At 48.1% G+C, this 19,025-nt stretch overlaps 1 protein-coding gene and 1 long non-coding RNA gene across 3 annotated transcripts in view; both read right to left on the bottom strand.

Annotated features, from left to right (window-relative positions):
• The window catches only part of LOC116449937, a 31,646-nt gene extending 19,562 nt beyond the window's left edge, over positions 1–12,084 (bottom strand). The window contains exons 1-2 of one of the 2 annotated variants that reach the window (XR_004242594.1): positions 11,984–12,084; positions 10,230–10,538 (exon numbers count right to left, since the gene is read on the bottom strand). This is a non-coding gene — a long non-coding RNA (uncharacterized LOC116449937). Of the gene's footprint in view, positions 1–10,229; positions 10,539–11,159; positions 11,307–11,983 lie in introns of those variants that run through there. The other variant, XR_004242593.1, reaches the window with a different exon arrangement.
• A 1,176-nt stretch (positions 12,085–13,260) lies between these two features.
• Positions 13,261–16,809, bottom strand: CBLN1 (cerebellin 1 precursor). The gene is made up of 3 exons (XM_032121912.1): positions 16,198–16,809; positions 15,864–15,983; positions 13,261–14,679 (listed from the first exon to the last, which is right to left on the bottom strand). Exons 1-3 carry the CDS (start codon positions 16,462–16,464, stop codon positions 14,482–14,484), a joined length of 585 nt encoding a protein of 194 aa, XP_031977803.1. The 5' UTR covers positions 16,465–16,809; the 3' UTR covers positions 13,261–14,481.
• Between the last annotated feature and the right edge of the window lie 2,216 nt (positions 16,810–19,025).

Raw genomic sequence — 19,025 nt, 5'->3', positions numbered from 1 at the left:
TCTCACACAGAAGTCAGAGAGGCAGCACTTTTCACATCCCATGGCCACTCCCGTTGATATCTGTTCCAAGAAAAGTTGAAATGTTCAATTCTGCTAAGTCAGGCTGACAGGTTTCACAAGACACAATGGACCAGGGAAACTCTGAACTGAGGGCTCATGGGCTAGGACCTGGTTACTGTTCACACTCAGTCCTCCCAATCTGTTAGTTTATAACTAACAGGAGTTTACCTGCTATAGCAAACCTTCACCTGGCATCTCCTTCACCTCTCCCTTTCGTATTTCCCTTAAACCCCAAATACCTGAGATGTCTAACAATGGGAATGGATCAGAATAGACTTAAAGGTGTCTGCACAACACAGGTTAAGAGCTACAAATCTCTCCACCCAGCTCTGCACTAGGCAGTAAGGAGCTGAATTAAATGTAACAGTAAAGCAGAGCTGAACTTTCAGATGCATCCCCTCCTCTTGCTCTGTCTTTTCTAGTAATAGAGATGCTGCTCAAAAACAATGCCTAACTAGCTGGTATAAACTAACTTTACATAAGCAGTTATGACCTTAACAAAGTTTGAACAGTACATAGCCTCTGGGTACTCTTTTGAGTACATTTTGAGTTTAAATTTAGATTTTTTATTGCCCTTGGAATGCTGAAATAAACTTTCAGTCCCACTGGTGCAACTCCAGGAAGAGACTATATTAAATTTCTCTGTTCATGAAGGTGTGTGCCTTCCTTCTATTCATTACCAGGCATGCAAGTCAATAATAAAGCTGAGCTGGTTTTATTCTCATACAATATGTACCTTACTATGCTTAGCAGAATTCTGCAAGGGCAGCCTATCAGCGAGTGGTATCATGTAAGAGCTGAGCATCCCATCAGGGATCTCTGAAGTTGAATACACAGATCTGACACACCCAGGGCCTTCCAGAGAATGGTCACACATCTTGGTCTTTACTTCTCTAGCCTGGGATAGATACCTTCAGTTTCCCTGTTTCTGCAGAATGACATTTAGAACTAACTCAAATCAAACCAATCAGCTTACTAAGATGGCATTGTGAAAACACACAGCAAAATTAAACTTCTGAGGTTTGAAAAGGCAAACCTAGAATTTGCTTATTTGATAAGGAAAGAAGTTTTGAATGCCCTAATATTAGTAACATGCACTAGCCTTACACACCTAACATTCTACCAGCAAAAGGAAAAAGTGGGCCCAAGCAGAAATAACAACTCTGACGTGAGAACAACCTGACACATCAATAAAATTAAGAATCATTGTTTTGTCTGAGATTTTTTCCTCACTTCCTGAATCAAATCTGTCCCAGAGTCGAAACAATTTAGCTAGCTGGGAACAGGGAAACAGCAACATTTCTCTTACAGGTCACAAGGAAAGATTCACCCATTTCCTTGCTGGCTTAGCTGTGTGACTGGAAGAAGCACTCCTTGTTTCCAATGTACCAGTCCATAATGCTGCACAGGCCCAAGGCAGAACATTTAAGGTAACAATTGTAATATGCAGTGAAGCAGAGACTGCTACACACGAGAAGAGAGGCAAATGATCATTTGCCTCAATAAATAAATAAATAAATAAATAAAGTTGCTACTTAAGTTGGAAGTCAGGCAGATTCCAATAACCTGAAAATAGTCTTTGAGGCAAAATGGTGATAACCATGCTTATGACAAAGAAACGAAATGTGGTGTGTCTCTTGATGAAACTTATCATTATTTTGTTGATGTTCTGCTATCAAAAGCTCATTCAGTTCTGCTTTTCTTTTAAGCAAAAGTCATAAGTCTTCAAGGCACTGGGACCATGCCACAAGTTGTAGGTCCACATTGGTGGCAGAAAATATTCCATTTGTGGGAAATTGGACAGAGGTCATACAAATCCCTACCCTGGTAATAGCAGCTGTAGCTGGTATGAAATGCAGTGTTAAATGAGAATAGAGCATGGAACATTTTATAATTATAGTTCTCCATTGAATTGTTTACTTTTCAAAGTGGTATAGAAAGAAGTACTTATGGTTTTAATCATGTTCATAACAGCAGAAGAGAATTTGTGATCAAACCTCCAAAAGTAAGCTTAAAGAAGAATCTGTCATTTTGATGGCTCATTTTTGAGATTTATATTTTGTTGTGGTTTTGTGGTGTTTTGGTTATTTAAAGACAGAGAGGAAGTTTGAGGAGAAAGCTGAGAGATTGTTTGTGTATTTTTAAATGCTGCTTGAGCAATACAATCAAATTGTATTGCCAGTGCTTCTCTGATCCCCTTTACCCAGAGGAAAGTTTGTGGTTATTTCTTCTTTCTGCATAGAACATAAACAAAAATTGCTTAACTTTCTCTTCCTCTTCAGCTCCTAACCTATTCACTTAAACTGGCCTAGAGGGACTTCTCTTGCTGGTTTGGGGGAGCTTCTTCCGTATTTTTGTTTTATTTTAGGCCTTTTCAAAGCTGTTTTTTTCCCAAAATAGCCTGCTATTTGGGGTTCTGGTCCTTCCTCCTCTTCTAAAGTATTTTGAAGTTTAATTTTATATCTTTTACAGGGCTTTTGATTTTTTTTTTTTTGGTGACTCTTACTGTTGACTTTTCTTTTTGCTTTTATAGATATTGATAACATTATGAATTATATTATACAGAAATAAAGCTCACTAGAATTGAAACTTGCTGCCATTTTCTTCCAGTTTCTGTGACGGATTGAGACTCCCTATGAATTTATTTTAAAAACTCCTTTAATCCTCCTGCTGGACTGATGTTTCCTTTCAGAGAAGAAGAACACTGTTCCAGCCACAAGAAATGACATACCATGAAGGAAATGAGGAAAAAAAAGTCCTGAGTCATGAAAGCAAAGAATACAAGTGAAACAGACTTGAAAGAGAATTAAAATCCACGGACTGGAAGGGACAGTAAAGTAGGATGGAGCTCTAATAGGAAGGAAATAGAGGACTGACTCTATATAAGAACTAGGCAGATCAAGGAGGGAGAACTTGACCAAGGGAGAGCTGAACTAGAAGACACCTCTCACCTTTTAGCTCCATTCATTATCCTCCCTCTGTCTTCTGTTCCCAGGGAGAGCTGGGAGCCCTCCCAACAAACTTTTCCTGGCCACAGTAGCTGTTCTCAGAGGGTCACACAAGGACTGCCAGGGTGTAGTGATGGATCTGCCCCTCCTTCCAAGGGTGGGATGAATATCTGGGCTCCAAGGAACACAAGTCAATTCTTGCTCCCACAGCACCAAGAAAAGGAAAGATTTGCATCTTAGGTCTGCAAGTGGATGTATTTTGTAAATAAGTGGTTCCCTTCTCTCCTGCTGCTCTGGACATCTGATTGCTGAGGAGGGTAAGCCCACTGCTAAGAGCTGCACACACGGCAGTGTCTGTCAGCAGTGAGGACACCTAAATCAGCCACCGAAGCCGCGCCACTGCGCAGGATCCCCGATCGCACCCTGCGCCCGGCTGGGTGCAGCTGGGCTGGCTCTCTTTTGGTCCATTACAGGAGCAATCTGGGGTTTCCTCAGTTCCTCAAGCTTCTTTCTACTCCTAAAAACCATTTTGGAAAATCCATGTTTACAGCAACTAAATCACTCTACACAAGGAGAGTTACAGTTAAATCAGAGCCCACAGTTACAGATACACTGCTGAATTTACCATTCTTGACCACTCTGGAGTGTGAGGCACCAGCACTTAAAACAAGAGCCAACTCAAAAAGCCAAAAAGGGCATCCTTTTCTTCAATTATTCCCATGGAATGCACAACTGGATTTTAAAAACCTATGTTCTTTTAACATTCATCCTTCTGAATAGGATGTTAAAAAAGTAAATCCCTCTGAGCGTCACAGCTATACTTTCAAGATGAGTCCAGCCATAAAAAAAGATTTTGTATGGATAACTGATACATTTTATACTAGGTGGAGAGAAAAAAAAAAAAAAGAGATACCCCAAGCTATGACAAGTTTGCTGTGTAGGTGATATATGGTAGTAATTGACATCCTAACAATAGGAGACAATAAAGATACCTTGAAATTATTTTCTTCTCTATTTCTTCCCTTTCTGCTTTTCCTCCTCCATTTCTTCAGTAAGGCAGATCTACCAGCAAGACAATTTAATCTTCCAGGGATAAAGAAAGGTTTCCTTGTCTAAGAAAAATAAAAACTTCTACTGGTCAAGGACAGAAAGCCCAAGAGAAGGAATTATCTCCTGGCAGTGAGCTATGTTTTTTTATCTCTAGAAACGGAAGCAGCAGTATTCTGGAAGAAATAACATTGATTTAGCTGGAATGTAAGGAAGATATCCTCTGTTTGATGTATATAGCCTTCTGGACAGGGGTAGGACAATAGCTTGTACTCCCTGAACAAAATACCTCCTACTGTGTTTTCACTATCATTTAGTGAGTAGAATTTTATTCCCTTGTAACATTTAACTCTGAACCATGAGAAACTTCATGCTCAGTCATGAGCCTGGATGGACACTTACTTAATGAGCTACCAATAGGCTAATTCTCCTGGTCTCCTTTGCCATGCACAACTGAGAGAGGGAAGAGTCATTGTCCCATCCAGTATGGATAATAAAGTAAACCACACCAGGTACAATTTACCTCCTTGGCAAAACAGACACAGAAACCAAACCCCAGCTATTGTATAACTTTGCAAGTAGAGCAACTCTTTCCATCATTTTTGCTACTACACTTCACAATGTGGCACTATGTTCAATAATATTTAGAAAAGCAGCTCATTAGTCAAAGAAACAAACTTGCTCACTTGGGCTTATATGTAAACACAGAACAAGCCTCCACATCTGTCTTTTTCATGAACACACTTTTGCCATCCACCTTAAAAGTAGCTGACTGTTGCTTGTGATTCCTTCTAAAGGAATGTTCCACTTCTCAAAAGGCCACTTTTATCTGCTGTCTTAAATATAAAACAACTCCTGTACTTCTATTACCCAGCTGAAGGCATACAGAGCTGGCAAGCTTATGCCTAAGTGATTTAACTTAGAAAACATGAAGCACCTTGCTGGTTTCAACTCCATGGACACACTTTTGACATCAAGCACATTCTTAAGTGTTTTGCAAAATGGTAGGCTTCTCAACAGAGTAACTAGAGATATCAGTATCTATCTCCATCTTTTCCTGAGGAACCAGTCAGAGATGTGGGGAGCCAATACTTCAGCCAAAATTAACATATTACTGGTTTCCAGCAGAGATCCTAATACTGTATATCAACAGGGTTCTTCTAAACAAGAAAAAAAAAATTAAGTTAGAAAAGGAAAAGCACAGCACGAACAAGCTATAAAGGTAGTAGAGAAAACTGGAAAGGGCTACTAAAGGCAAGAATTATTTTAAGTTAATCTCAGAGATGACGGGAAGTCAATACACAAAGAGGGAGGCACAAACTGAGTTAGCACAGCCAAGAGGCTCTCTTCCTGACTGGCAAGGTTGAAGTATTGGGCCTTTTGAGAAGATTACTAAACCAGTTAAAACTGAAAAGCTGCACAACTCATGGAGGAAACTCAGCAAATGAGCAGCTGCAACAGAAGGAATGTCTCAAGATGTAAAGGACAGTATTTCTACAGCACGACTGATGTAATGGACATAAACTGCTGTGGCAAAGGGTTTAAAAGTCTGCTACACGTGGTCATGTGTGGCCAGGGCTTACCTTGCCTGCCCAGAAGTGCTTGATGCTTCCTACCATTTAACAGTCCCTTTGCTTCAAGCTTGCAAAAACATTTCCTTGCTGTACAGCTGTAGAAAGGAGTGTCTCACAATCCTCCTCTGCCCCTGAGAACAGACTCAGGGTTACTGCAACCTGGCCACAGTGTAATAGGAGGGAAATTTCCATAAACTGCAGAGGTAAAGGGCTGAGTGAAAAGCATCTGAGTCACACAGGAGCTCACTCAGCTGCACAGTGTACAACAGCCTTTGTGCAGAAGCATTCATTAGATACCAGTGTAGGTACAGTAAGACAGAAACACAGTGTCATGTGATGTGATATGCTGTCACCATTAAGGTAGGATGTGACACATACATTTGGAAAATATAAAATATATTCACACAGCTTCAAATTGAGAGAATACACGGCAAGCCAGCCTGAATGAACAGCCCTGCCTTCTTTGGAACATGCTGACATTGATAGCACTGATCAGACCAGCTCCTAATTATATCAATTTATAAACAACACCCCAATATTGTATTTGCAACATCTTCAGCTTTGCTCAAAGCACAATACAGTAAGGGAACATTAAAAACATCAAACTAAAATGACCATTCTGCAGTTGATTTCTGATTATACAGGACTCATCTTGCCAGCTGCTGAAGCATAACCAAAGGGATTTGGCTGCATTTCCATGCTCTGAGCAGAGAACGGTCATGACAAACCTGTAGGTACTGACTAGCTGGCCTATAGAACTGCAGCTTCAGTTTGCTTGGTGTCAGGAGCCAACACCACCTTACACTGTGACCATCTCAGCCACAAAGTCTGTCAGAAACAAAAATTTTGTTTGTCCTTGATATTGTGTTCTCCACAGTTTTTGTGAGCACTTCACTCATTTTGTCTTAAAACAACTCCAGAGCAGTTCAGCTATTTCCTTTCCCACACAGGCCAAATATTCAAATCTTCAGTGCCATCTGAAAGACTACTAGTGAACAGAGGAGAGGTGGTTTCTTCCTAAAAACATCTATAGTTTCAAGAGAAAATAGTAACAGATATTATTTAAACAAATACTTAACTTGATGTGTTAAGTTTCAATGCTTTTTAATGGTCGTCTTTTTCCATCTTTAAAATATATAAATATTTTAAATAGGAAAAATTGTTATGGGACTAAAACAGTTTATGCACCTAAAACCCTACACTGATATAAATTTACATGACAATCACCAGATAACTCTGGACAGCTTTGACCCTGTGACATTCCAGTTATTTAAAAAAGAAAAAAAAAAAAAAACAAGAAACAAAAACCAACCTATCCTAGGCATGTTTGGACAACTTTCTTCTTTGGGCAACAGCATGTTTGGACAACATTTTTTTTGGGCAACAGCATCCTTTCACCATGTGTTTACCACTGAAACTATTAAATGTCTCAACAGTTATCCAGAATACTTACATGATCTTGAAAACATGGCCAAAAGAATTCAGTTGTGCTGTGTAAGGCTACATGAAAAAAATTAATATGAGAAGAAGAACTATAAATGTGTTTCTTCAAAAGTTCTGGTCACCCAAATAATCCTTGTCTTATGCAAGTGTATCTACTGCTTGCAACAATTCTGGAACTGGGACTGGGATGTATTTCTGTAACAGCAGTTTCCTGAATTCTGCCATAATATCCCACGGGCAGAATAAGTTGCAAGAATCTGCACTGCAACACAGCTACGCAAATTTATGTCAGCAGAAAACACTCATTTAACGACCCACTGGAATTTAAAACCATATCTTCCAAACTGAGCCCTGGTACCTCTAATTTAAAAAAATAAAGATCCTCCTCTTCCTGCTATAGAAAAAAGCTGATTTTTCTCTTAATGCATTTGTTTCAAAGTCCTTTCTTATCAATAAAGTCTTTCCACTATGTGTATTAGGAAAATAAATATGACTTTCACAGGTCAAAATGCTATGTTAAACCTGTGCTTCAAGACAATGATGTCTTAGTTCCATACAGGAAAAAAAAAAATTCCAAGTTTGGTCAGAGCTGTGCAATTTTTCTTGTACATGATAGGCTAAATGCAAAGCTGCTGGGTTTGCATATATTGATGGTGGTTGATTCCTAGTAGAGCTCTCAATTATCTTAATCAAGCCACAATAGAGACCTGGGAATATTGCAGGAAACCCAGCAAAGATCTCTGCTCAATGCAGCACTGTGAGAAGTTGGCCACATGACAAAGTGCACAGCTACAGGAATAAGAATTTCTGTTGTGGATATAATAACTGCTGAGCCTCATCTCACTCTTCTGGATAGAGCTGGTCCTGCTCAAAGGAGGAGTTTCAAAACTAGAGGCTGCAATCCTCTGGGTTGTGTGAACAATTGAGCCTTTGGAAAGGCTCTTTGAAGACTAAAATAGTGAGATTAATCACTCAGAAGACAGCAAAGGAACAATAAAACCAGATAAAAAAGAGATACATCAGAAGCTTCTCTTTCCCCACACCTCAACAGACAGAATTGTAGGGAAATTCAGATCTATTGTCAGCTAGGAAACACAAAACCAAGTAAATAAATTATAAAAACATACAAAAGGGAATTATGAATCCATGCCAATCAGTAATTTTAAAACATGATTCAATGTATGCTGAAAAATTTGGGGAGAATTAAAATAGGAAGGATAACTGACCCATGAAATTTCAAGTCCTGTGGACCAGATTTTAACAACTATGAAATCAGGAATAGTACCACATGCATGGCAAAGAACAAAATACTTCTCCATTCTTTCAGTGGAAATGGTAGTTATCGAGTCAACATATCGGGCAGTGTGGCCAATATCCTGAAGAGTTATAAAAGAAATTTTGATGGAAAGAACTGTAGGGTGAGCAACATGTCATGTTCAAAACTTTTTTTAAGTCTCAGCATTTTTATTTTGTAAGAAATATTGACCTGCTTTGGTGACAAGACCACCAAAAAACAGCTGTCATGCAATTAGTGGCATGGGGGGTTTATTAACAGAAAAGGCTCAGGACTATGTTAATTTACACTAAAATAGTTACATTTTTAAAAGGGTTGTTACTACTGGAAAAATTGGAAAACACTGTCAGTATAGAAGCAGCTCAAGGAGGGTGGCCCTGACTTGAATGACCCTGAGGCCCAAAACATTGAAGGTGCATTAAAATTTATTAGCATGAAGTCCGACAATGCAGTGAGAATTTCCCCTACAAGCTGGATGACTATTAACTGCAAACAAAGCAGGAGTCCTTCTGTGAACCTTTAGTCCTTGAGCAAGTGTTGTGTAGACAAAAAAAAACAAACCCTGGAAATATAACAGCAGTTGAAGCACTAATACTTCTTCGAACATACTGTATGCAACATAAATTACTAATGTGAATGACAATTATTCACATCTTTTGTCTTCATTTTGCTCCAACTCTTCCAACATCTCTTTCCTGGGTCGTCTTTGTTCTGATAGCTTAGCAGAATTTCAGTCAATTAGAAGGTCACCAACACCAAAAATGCTAGGAGCAGCCTGCTGCACAAAGACTCGTTACTAAGTCTGAATTCTTCTTTTTAGTGATCTAGGCACAAGAGGCATAAGACCCTTGGGAATATTTTTCAAATCTACATGCTCATGCAATGTTAGACCCATTCTCCACAACTCCCTCCTGAAGAAACATTTCCCAAACAGGGATTTTCAGTATCCCAGATGCGTCCTGAGTTCAGAACAACTGTTTCATTTTAGGAATCCCATACTGTAAGAACCTAAGTGCTGCTGGTGAAATGGGACATGGCTCATTACCACATCTCCCCAGCTGTATAAAGCTGCAGAAAGGCAACGGCCTTATCTTCCTCTCTTGTCCAACAAAAGGCTCAAAGCTGTCACGGGGGAAAGGGGAAACGCACTGCACCCAGATGTGCACAGCTGATTACACTGGGACCAACACTGCTTTTGACTCTGGACCACCAGAGCAGAGGAACCCCACCGCCCTGTCTCCTAGGAACACATCGTAGGAAGGAAGGAGGTACTAGCGGAGGGTGCGGGAAGTGCACCCAGTGCAGGCGTCACCGCCTCCAGCCCACACTGGGTTTTCAGCGAGTGCCCCAAGAAAAAGCGGCTGATTACTGCCAGCCTTGACCGAGCCCTCTCCTCCCATGCAAGGCACACAGCTTGTTTCACTCTTCAAAAAACCACAAGGCCTCTTTTCTTTTTGGGCAAGCAAAAGAGAGGCCTTTTTGGCAACTCTTAGCTGGCAGAATACACATCACGCTTCACCCACTGACCCTGTCTGAGGGTGAATCAAAAACGGTTCTACAGGTGTGTGTCCCACCCGGGATTTCTGCACTACAGGGGTTCCCTCAGGACCTGAGCCTTCCTGCTCGCCCTCTGCACATCCCACTGCAGATGCCTCCAGCAAAACTCTGATCTCTTCCCTTCTAGACCACTTTTCCTTTTAAGTGGAAAGGACACTCTCAGAGGCCACCGTCAAGAACAGAGAGACCAGATGGAGTACACAAGCTGCTTCCAACTTCCTCACGCCCAGTCCTCACAGTACTCTCACAGTCCCCTCCCTGCCTCTAAAATCTCCCGCTGTGACCAGCCCGCTCCGCTCCCCGTACCTGTTGCAGCCCTTCGCACTGCTCCAGCCGGGGCTCTCCAGCACTCGCCGATCTCCAGCTCGCAGGAAGGATGCGGGCAGGGCTCTCGCTGCCGGGGGCGGCACTGCCGCTGCCAGAGCTGGGCGAGCCGCCCCCCTGACCCCGGGCAGGGCGCAGCTCTCCCCGCTCGGCAGCGGCGTTGCCTCGGAGCCGCGCAGCCGCCGGCGGGGCTGCAGGGAGCCGGCTGCCCGGCGATGCACGAAGCCCAGCCTCCGCTGGCTCCTCGGGAACCGCCGCTTCCAAACGAACTTATTTGGCTTCCAGAGGTACCTGGGGGGCAGACAAAGGGAAATTATGTTTTGCAATGTTGAGTGTGCATTAACTATTCCCTGAGTTAACCGCATTTGACTTGCTCTTCTGTTGGACCAAACTCCCCGTCTCCTGCTGGAGTCATTAATCTGTACCTTCTCATCGTTTGCGCAGAGGAGAGTTGGTTTGTTTCTCCCTTTCCACCCCCTTCGCCCCCACTCGCAGTCCCTAAAAACTCAACAATTAAAAATGTGGGTTTTCCCTTTAATTCCGCTATGTTGTGTAATTATATTCACATTAGAAATCAATCAACATTGGTCATTACCATTAGTGATATGCTCATAAAGCAAACACTAGACATGCTAATGAACTGAATGAAACATAATTTCTTGTTGTGTAAACTCATGCTCAACGCTAATCAGCAATAAATTCAATCAGACATTACATACATCAACTGAAAACACATTAAAGCAGGGTACAGAGCAGCGGCTGCTCGTTTCTGGGGGCAGCGCGGCCCCGTATCCGGAGCAGCCCAGCAGTGCCACGGCCGCGGGGGCCGGGGACGAGGCCGCCGGAGCCCTGAGGAGACACGACCTCCCTAAAAGGGACCCCTCGGTGACGGGACCATTCGTGGCTGCTCACCGGCCGTGGCGGGGCTGCCGGGCAAAGCCGGTCCCTTTTCTGTCTCCAGCTCCGCACAACTCAGACAGCAGTGCCCACAAGCAGACCCCAGGGCCCGTCCGGCTCCGCAACTTAAAACGGCACCCAGGTCCAGTTCCTTCAGCTTGGTTACCCCCTCGGAGCACATTATCCTCCTAGGACCCGCCCCCGGCCCTGCGGCTCGCCGGGCCTGGCGTTGCCCAAGCAGAAAGTGACCTTGCCTCACCCACCCAGGTGCGGGCGGTTTCCAGAATGAGAACGGGCTCCGAGCAGGTGCAACCAAACACTCATTTAACATTCCCGTACCATAAACACGGGTCCAAAGCACCGGCCACGTGTAGACATTGCGATGGTTGTAGGCGTGAGTGAGGCCGGCTGGCCTGGGGATGTCCCGCGCCCTGTTCGCCCCGTCGGGGCAGCGCCGGCCCTGGAAGCTGGGCAAGGACGGCTTCCCCCGGCCGCCCTCCAGTCCGATCGGGGTGCACCTTCACGGCCTTCATCTCCCTGCCCGCCGGGGGCGCAGGGATGGCAGAAAGGGGCTGTTTTTAAACACAACGCTTCTGGTGAAGTAAATCATCGGGCAGCAGCCCCGCCGCCGCTCGGACGCACCACCCGCCCTTCCGAGCACCGAGCCCGGGGGAGCTCCGGGCCGAGCTGGAGACGGGAGGCAGCGGGACCCGCCCGCCGCTCCGGGGAGCCGGGGCGGGGTTCCGGGCCAGGCTCCCCGCCCAGGACACCGGCAGGGGCTCCCCGGCCAGGCGAGACAGCTGAGCGCCACGGGGGTTCCGGTGCGGCGGCGCCTTTACCTCCTCAGCCAGGACGCCGAAACTCCCGCTCCACCCCGGGCGGCCCCGAAGTGCGGGCCTCGCTGAGGGGAGCATCGCTGAGCGGGGTGGGGGGCTCGCTGCTCGGGCGCGGAGCAGACGAAGCTGTTTCAAGCAGCCACGGCGGCGTTTTGTAACAGCCGTAGAGCAGCGATTTGCTGTGATCGGAGTAATGTAATTTCCAGCTGCACAATATTAATGAGACGCTTAGAACCAGGGGAAAACTTTCAGCGGAAGGCGGCGGGTTTATTTACTTCGCGTTAAGGGAGAAGAGGGAAAAGGAAAAAACAAAAGACGAGCATCAGCATCATCAGTCCCCGCAACTGCGGCGATCGCCGGGATCCCCCGCGGCGGGCCCAGCCGGGAGCTGCTGCCTGGCTCCGGCGCGATGAAGCGGGGAGGGCACAGGGACGCCGTCCTTTCTCTTGCAACCCAGTAGTTTTTGCTACCCCCCCCCCCCCCCCCACTTTTTTCCCTCCACTGCCCACTCCCCGCGGTCACGGGCGGCAAGGGCGGCTCCTCCAGCCCTAACCATACTCTTCGGGTGAGGAGAGCGTGAAGGGGGCGCGGGGCTGGCAGCCGGGCGGGAGGGAGGCGGCCCAGTGTGAGAGGCTTCAGGGGACAGTAATGAAGAGTCTCACGTTGAGAGAGGAGCGTGAGGCCGGAGAATGCGACCTGTGGGTTGCCTTGACCAGTTTGTAACTCCAGGTGAAAACAGCCCGGCTGCCTTCCGTCATTATTCCTTCTTCATAAGACTCAGTTGTTCCCTCGCACGGCTCCTGGCCGGCGGCCGCAGGTGCCCAGGCTGCCGGCGAGCTGCTGGGGGGTGCTGAGGAGGGCCGGCCCGCGCCTTCCCTGCTCCTGCGGTGCGCGAAGCAGGGCCTGGGCCAGGCGGCAACCGCGGGGCCAGAAGGCGTTTTGGCCCCTGCGCCACAGGGTGACAGAGGAGTAGGAGCGGACGGCAGGCTGGTGTATTCCACTTGGAGTTCAAGGGCCGCGGCCATCCCCGGCTCCGGCCGACCCCGCTCCCCGCCGCCGCCCCTCGCAGAGTGCGTCCCTGCCCGCCCCGCCGGTCTGTTTCCAGGGCAGAACCTGTGAATAAAGCGAGAAGCGTTGCTTATTGTGCTCGTATTAATCCCCCCCTCCTTGGAGCTAATTAAATTCCTCCCCGGGAGCCGGGGACTCGCGCGGCTCCGTTGGTGCCGCAGCCGGGGCAGCCCCGCGCCGGCCACCGCCGCGCTACGCACACAGCCCGGGGGTCATTTCACCGATTTATTTCACATTAAAGTTTAGATACAATCAAATCCTCGGTACGCACCTTTTAATAAAAGTAGTAATCTCTTTGAGTACTGCAAAATTATAGCATTTATATCTCCAAAAGACGGTAAACAAATAATACCAGCGAATCAATCAATAGTACCAGCATCGAGTGCACATGGTCAGGTGGTTTTAGGCGGCCGTATAAAACGCGATCTGGTTTAGAGGATATAATACAGATAAATGCTATAAATAAGTGGATATGAGAGACGGCGTGAAACTTCCTCCCATTGATGGGTCCGCTCGGGCTGCCGGCACTGCCCGCGGGGCTTGTGGGACCCGTGCAGGCGAGCTGCGGGCAGAGGGGCAGGGGGCTGCACCCCTGAGCCGGTCCCATGGCAGCAGCCCGGGGACGCCACCGACCCTCCTCCCCCCGCCTACCTGCATTGAGAAACCTTATTTCTGGTTAAGAAAAATAAAAGTCCCATTCAAACTTTATTGAATTAAAGCAAAAATTAATTTTCGATATTCACACATATATTACAGAGTAATAGTAAAAGTTCAATATACTTCCTGGCATTTAGTTGGGCCACATTGTACAAGAGCAAAACAAGCATCAAAACATTTAGCAGCCTTAAATTTCACAATCACTCAGAATTACATAGAAATATTGAAATACTCTAGTCAGCCTTGGCTGTGGATAGTTCTTCACGTAGAAATTTTTCCTTTTGCCAGCCAGTACACAGCAAGAATTGTATTTTCCTTTCCATCATGGCATCCATGTATTCAAAAAATACTTTGCTTTTTTCTTTTTTTTTAAAAGTTAAACTCAGAGAAAGAGTCAAGATTAACATGTTTTAAAAACAAAACTACAAAATATGCTGTAAAGGACAATGAAAATATCTAAAGTCTACTTGTGTGAGGCAGAAGCCATGGGGGAACAATGGCAGATTACACCAATGACACAGAGATGGGAACTAATTTTGTGGGAGAAGAGAGAAGAATATAAATGGGGGTTTGATCAATTATAGTGTCTCCCGCCTGTTGGCTGCAACACAACAAAAAAAAGTAGTAATTCTTCAAAGCAGATGTACACAAACCTAAGCAGGATTAAGCTTCTTTAATACTTGAATGTAAAAAGTCTGCTGTCCATGACTCTTCAAACCCAGCTCTGACTTGGGAATTTGTAAGAGATCTCTCCCTTTTCTTGGATGAGAAGTGATTTAAAGCGGGAACACTAGAAATCCAGAGAATGTTGAATACTTCCAGCCTCCCATCAAGTTTCCTCTCTCCAGTTTTAGGTAAGCTCTGTCTCCTTTCTCCATCTGAATCAGGACTCCGTTGCTAGCAGCTTCTCGTGTCACATCTTGGTCCCCTGCAAAGGCAGAAATCACTGGCCACCCATTTAGCATCAAACTCACCTAAAGAGCAAGATAAAACAAAGCCCTCTGTCAATTAAAGTCAGACAATGACACCGCTGGGGCTCGACTAGCAGGCAAAATGCTTAGCTAAGAAAAGGCCTCTTTTGACAGCTGAAACTCTAGCCTCATAAAAAAGAAATACCAATCTAAACCCAGCTAAGGTATGTACTCCAAAGGAAGAAGCCTTTCACCAGTGTTTTAGACCGACAACCACATCAAAACACCCGGTGCATATAAAGCAGGACATTGATCTTATTTTGGAGAATTTCAATAGGGTGCCTGTGTTTTCAGGCTATGAAAAGAGGTCTGCTTGTACTTATTGAAAGATGGCTTTATGTGAAACCTCAGAGACAGCGAGGAGCAGAGCCACAGCCGCTGGAGTCAGGGCCTTTGAAGTGTATTCAAGGGATAGTTTTCCTTTGTTAGGCAGCAAAGACAATATGCCACAACAGAGTCAATAAGCTCTGCTAAGCTCGCGTTAATGATCCCGGAACTGCGTACCCCACGTTAATAATACACTACCTGCCCAATCTAAAGGTGGTAAACCACTTGCACCAGAACGGTGCTATATAGCTGTCCATTCTCCTATGCAAAGTGCATATTTATACAGTCAGATTTCCTGTCTTGGTTATGTTACCTGGCTTCAGGCCGGTAATTTATTAACCCTACCTAGGGGAGCGTATGCGTTGAATCCCATAGAAAAGGCAGGTACGTATACAGCAGCTGCATAGACATGCACAGATTCATCATCGTTTCCATGCCATAGGCACCTCCCTGAACCTCAAACCCCTATGGAACCTCAAACCCCTATGAAACCTCCTGCCACAGGAGAGTGTGGGTGAGAAGCCCGCCAGGGGCCGTGGGTCCTACGGGCTGTGTGCAGGGACGTTCCGGCCAGCGCTCCGCGACACTGGGCAGTCCGAGTGCCCGGACAAGGTGGGAGAGGGCGGCAGGCGGCCGGGACGGCTCATGCGGACAGGGGCCGAGCGGAGGCCTGTTGGGGCTCCCCGGCCCCTTGGGCACCGTCCCTTCGAGCGGAGAATCGCCGCAGGTCTGCGCTCCCGCAGCGGCTCAGGGACACGTCCCACCCCGCCGCCCGCACGGCCCCTTGCCCGCCGGGCCGCCGACCCGTCCGCTCCCTCCCGCGGTGCCCGCGGAGCTAGGCGACGGCGCTCGGGGCTGACCTGGATGGTTTGCCTGTTGTACACTTTCACCACGTGAAAATTGAAACTGTAAATCCCTTTCCTGGGCGCGATGAAAGTGCTCCGCTCCGAGTCGAAGTTGCTGCCGATATTCACTAGTACCTGGGAAGGGAAGAGCACCATCAGCACCAACGCGGGGCTACTGCCGCCCAGCCCCGCGGCCACCCCCGGCCCTCAGCGCCTCCCCTCCCGCGGGCAGAGCCCCGCAGGGCGGCGCGTCCCTGGCCCGGCCCGGCCCCGCCACCGGCCCCAGCAACTTCTCCCGCGCGTCGCACCCCGAGCCTCGGAGCTCCCGAGCCCGCCGTACCCGCCCCACCTGGTCGAAGTAGATGATCATGGTGCGGTTGCTCATCTCGGAGGGCTCGTGGTTGGTGCTACGGATGGCGGAGAAGGCGACCTTGGCGCTGCCGGAGCGCACGGAGATGCCGAGGGCCGTGCCGGTGGGGTCGGAGGTGGGGTTGGAGTCGCACACCACGAGGCACTTGCCCTCCAGCACGATGGGCTCCGTCTCGTTCTGCCCGCACGCCACCCACGCCGCGCCCAGCAGCAGCCCCAGCCCCAGCCCCAGCCCCGGGCCCCGCATGGCGCCGCGCTCCCTTCGTTCCGCGCCGCTCCGCGCCGGGCGGCACCGTCCGGGCTCCGCTCCGCTCGCTCCCCTGCCCCGCCGCGCTCAGAGCGGGGCCGAGCGCGCCCCGCCGGGTGGGAAGCGGCCGCGAGGAGGCACGGGAGCGCCGGCACACATAGCGCGGCGCGGAGCGCTGCGGTGCGGAGCGGGGGCCGAGCGGTTCGAAGCGGAGCGGAGCCGCCCGCCGCGCCGAGCGGGGCTGAGGGAGGCGGCGGGAGGCGGCGGCGCTGCCGGGGCTGCCGGCGAGCACAAAGACGGCGCGGGGCGCGGCCCCGCCTCCCCACCGGCCCCGCGCTGGCGTCAGCGCCCCGCGCCCGCCTCCGCCGCCCCGGCCCAACCGGCGCCCGCCGCGCGCCGCGGCCGCCAATGGCCGCGCAGTCCGCCTGCCGCCGCCCGCAGCCGCCGCTTTTGTGGGGCGGCGCGGGCGCGGGCGCGGGAGCAGGTGCCCGGCAGCCGCCCGCTCCGCACCGCACCGCACAGCCCCGCACCGCACCGCGTAGGTAGGAGCGCCGGGGCGCGGCGGCACCGCGCGGGGCTGAGGTGGGGTGGGGCTCGAGAACTTCCGCGGAGCAGCTCGGACCGGGGCGTCGGGCAAAGCCGGGCTGAGGGCCCCTTGGGCGGAGCGGGGTCGCGGCTTTCGGCGGTGCAGCTGAGCGAGGCAGGCTGGAAGGGAGCGGGCTGCTGGCGGGGCAAAGGCCTGCCACCGCCTCCGAGCAGCCAACGCATCACCGGCTGTCACCCCGCGCCCCTCCCGCTGGAGATCGCACCGAGGGATGGGGTACCACGGGTCCCCCTTTCAGAAGTGTCCAGGCTCCGCTGTCATCTTCAGCCGCCTCGTTCGCATCCCGGGGAGGAGCAAACCGCAAGGCTTCCCGAGCAAGAAGCTCCGAAAGCGTCTAGAGGCTTTCCCGGCCGGCAGAGCAGCCCGCTGACAGGGAAAGTCCCCGTCCGGGCCGGGACTCCGTGCCCTGCCCCGCCATGAGTCCAGCCCGGAGCGCGCGTTTCGGGCCGTCGTTGTTCCTTAAAGTGCAGAGATTGCTTTGTCTCGGCGGAGGTCTGACCAGTATTCGTTCTGGATCATCATCAAAAAATAATCACCCGGGATCGTAAAAGAAGAGATTAGAAACAAACGACTGGAACAGAGTTATTTTCTAACGGGCAGATCTGTTTACAGAGTTAAACTTCAGAGATAAAAACTTTTATGGAGTTTGTAGCATCTTCTCTGAGAAACTGAATGTCATCCAAAACTGGGCTCCAGTGCAAATCATTATGAATTTTGGTAAAGGCTTTACTTTATTTTATTGTGCTCTTCTGATTGGGTGATTCATAAGTTTTTTTTACGTGGGAAAGCGATCTCTCTCTCTGAAAACTGCCATAAATAAAATTTTATTCATATAACTGCCCTGCTAAGTTAAATGCGTGTCTGTAAAGTTGTTCAGACAGGGTCTGTGAAGTATCAGTCTGCCCGTGGGTTGGTACTGGCTGACTGTGAGGGGACGGGATGTAGCGGTAACCAATGGCATCAGGAGTGCCTCCTCAGGGAGGGTCAAAATACTCCGCACTTTAGATGTTCGGCAGTGAAGCAGTCTGGAAACCAATGTAGTGGCAAAACGATTTTAGGGGAAGAACAGTCGTCGGAAAGGAGTTGGGGAGATAATATAACAGAAACGAAAATTCTCCTGAGAAGTAGAAAGTGAGTGGGTGGAGCCACAGCCTGTTAGAAGGTGTGTTATATTTTACCTCAAGACATGAGCTCAAGATTTACAATGCATTATTGTTGCAGACAGTCTTAACTGAGTCTGAAATCATAACCAGAAACTTTAAAATAAAATTAATATTTCTAAGGGGCATTAATAAGGCTAAACCAAATAAAAATTAGTGAAAATGAGCATTTTGCATTCTTGTCAGTTTTGGTGAAGTGACTTGGGGAAATGGAAACTGAAGGGGCACAACTCTGCCCTTTAAGTATTCTGAGTGCTTGACTCAAGAAAAAATACATGTTCTTTCAACACACATGATTCATAAAAAATATTCATGTATTTCTCTTGTAAGACTTCTTGTGCATGACAGAAGTCAGTTCTCTCATGCTATAGAGTTCTTTAGAGGTATCTTGTGGATTTGAATCCAGGAGGGTCTGCCAGAGCTGGAAGTTGTTTGGTGTGGTGACCCCTTGGCAGGAGGTTGGGTGGGCCTTCTACCCCCAACTTCCTTGACTACTCCAAGGGCTATGGTGGATGGAGTTACCAGAAAGAATAAGAACAGGGGGAACTGGAAAGATGAACAAAATTGTCACTTTATCTCACACAGGAGGTGAGCAGGCAAACAGGGAGTGTGCCAAAATTCCTGTGCCAGACACCCTTGTTGTCAGCGACTCTCAGTCTTGCACACTTGACTAGCACTGTAGCATCCAGCTTCTGCAGCTCTGGCTGTAATAAAGTAACACCTGCCATGCAAATAAGACCTGACTTCATTTTCATTAAATGTCACATGCAGCACTAGGCAGTTGTGTTGATTCTCTC

The sequence above is a fragment of the Corvus moneduloides genome, chromosome 12 (assembly GCF_009650955.1).
Source record: "Corvus moneduloides isolate bCorMon1 chromosome 12, bCorMon1.pri, whole genome shotgun sequence".
Lineage (NCBI taxonomy): Eukaryota > Metazoa > Chordata > Aves > Passeriformes > Corvidae > Corvus > Corvus moneduloides.
Note: the sequence above shows the minus strand (reverse complement) of the source record. Positions and strands in the feature narration are given on the sequence as shown.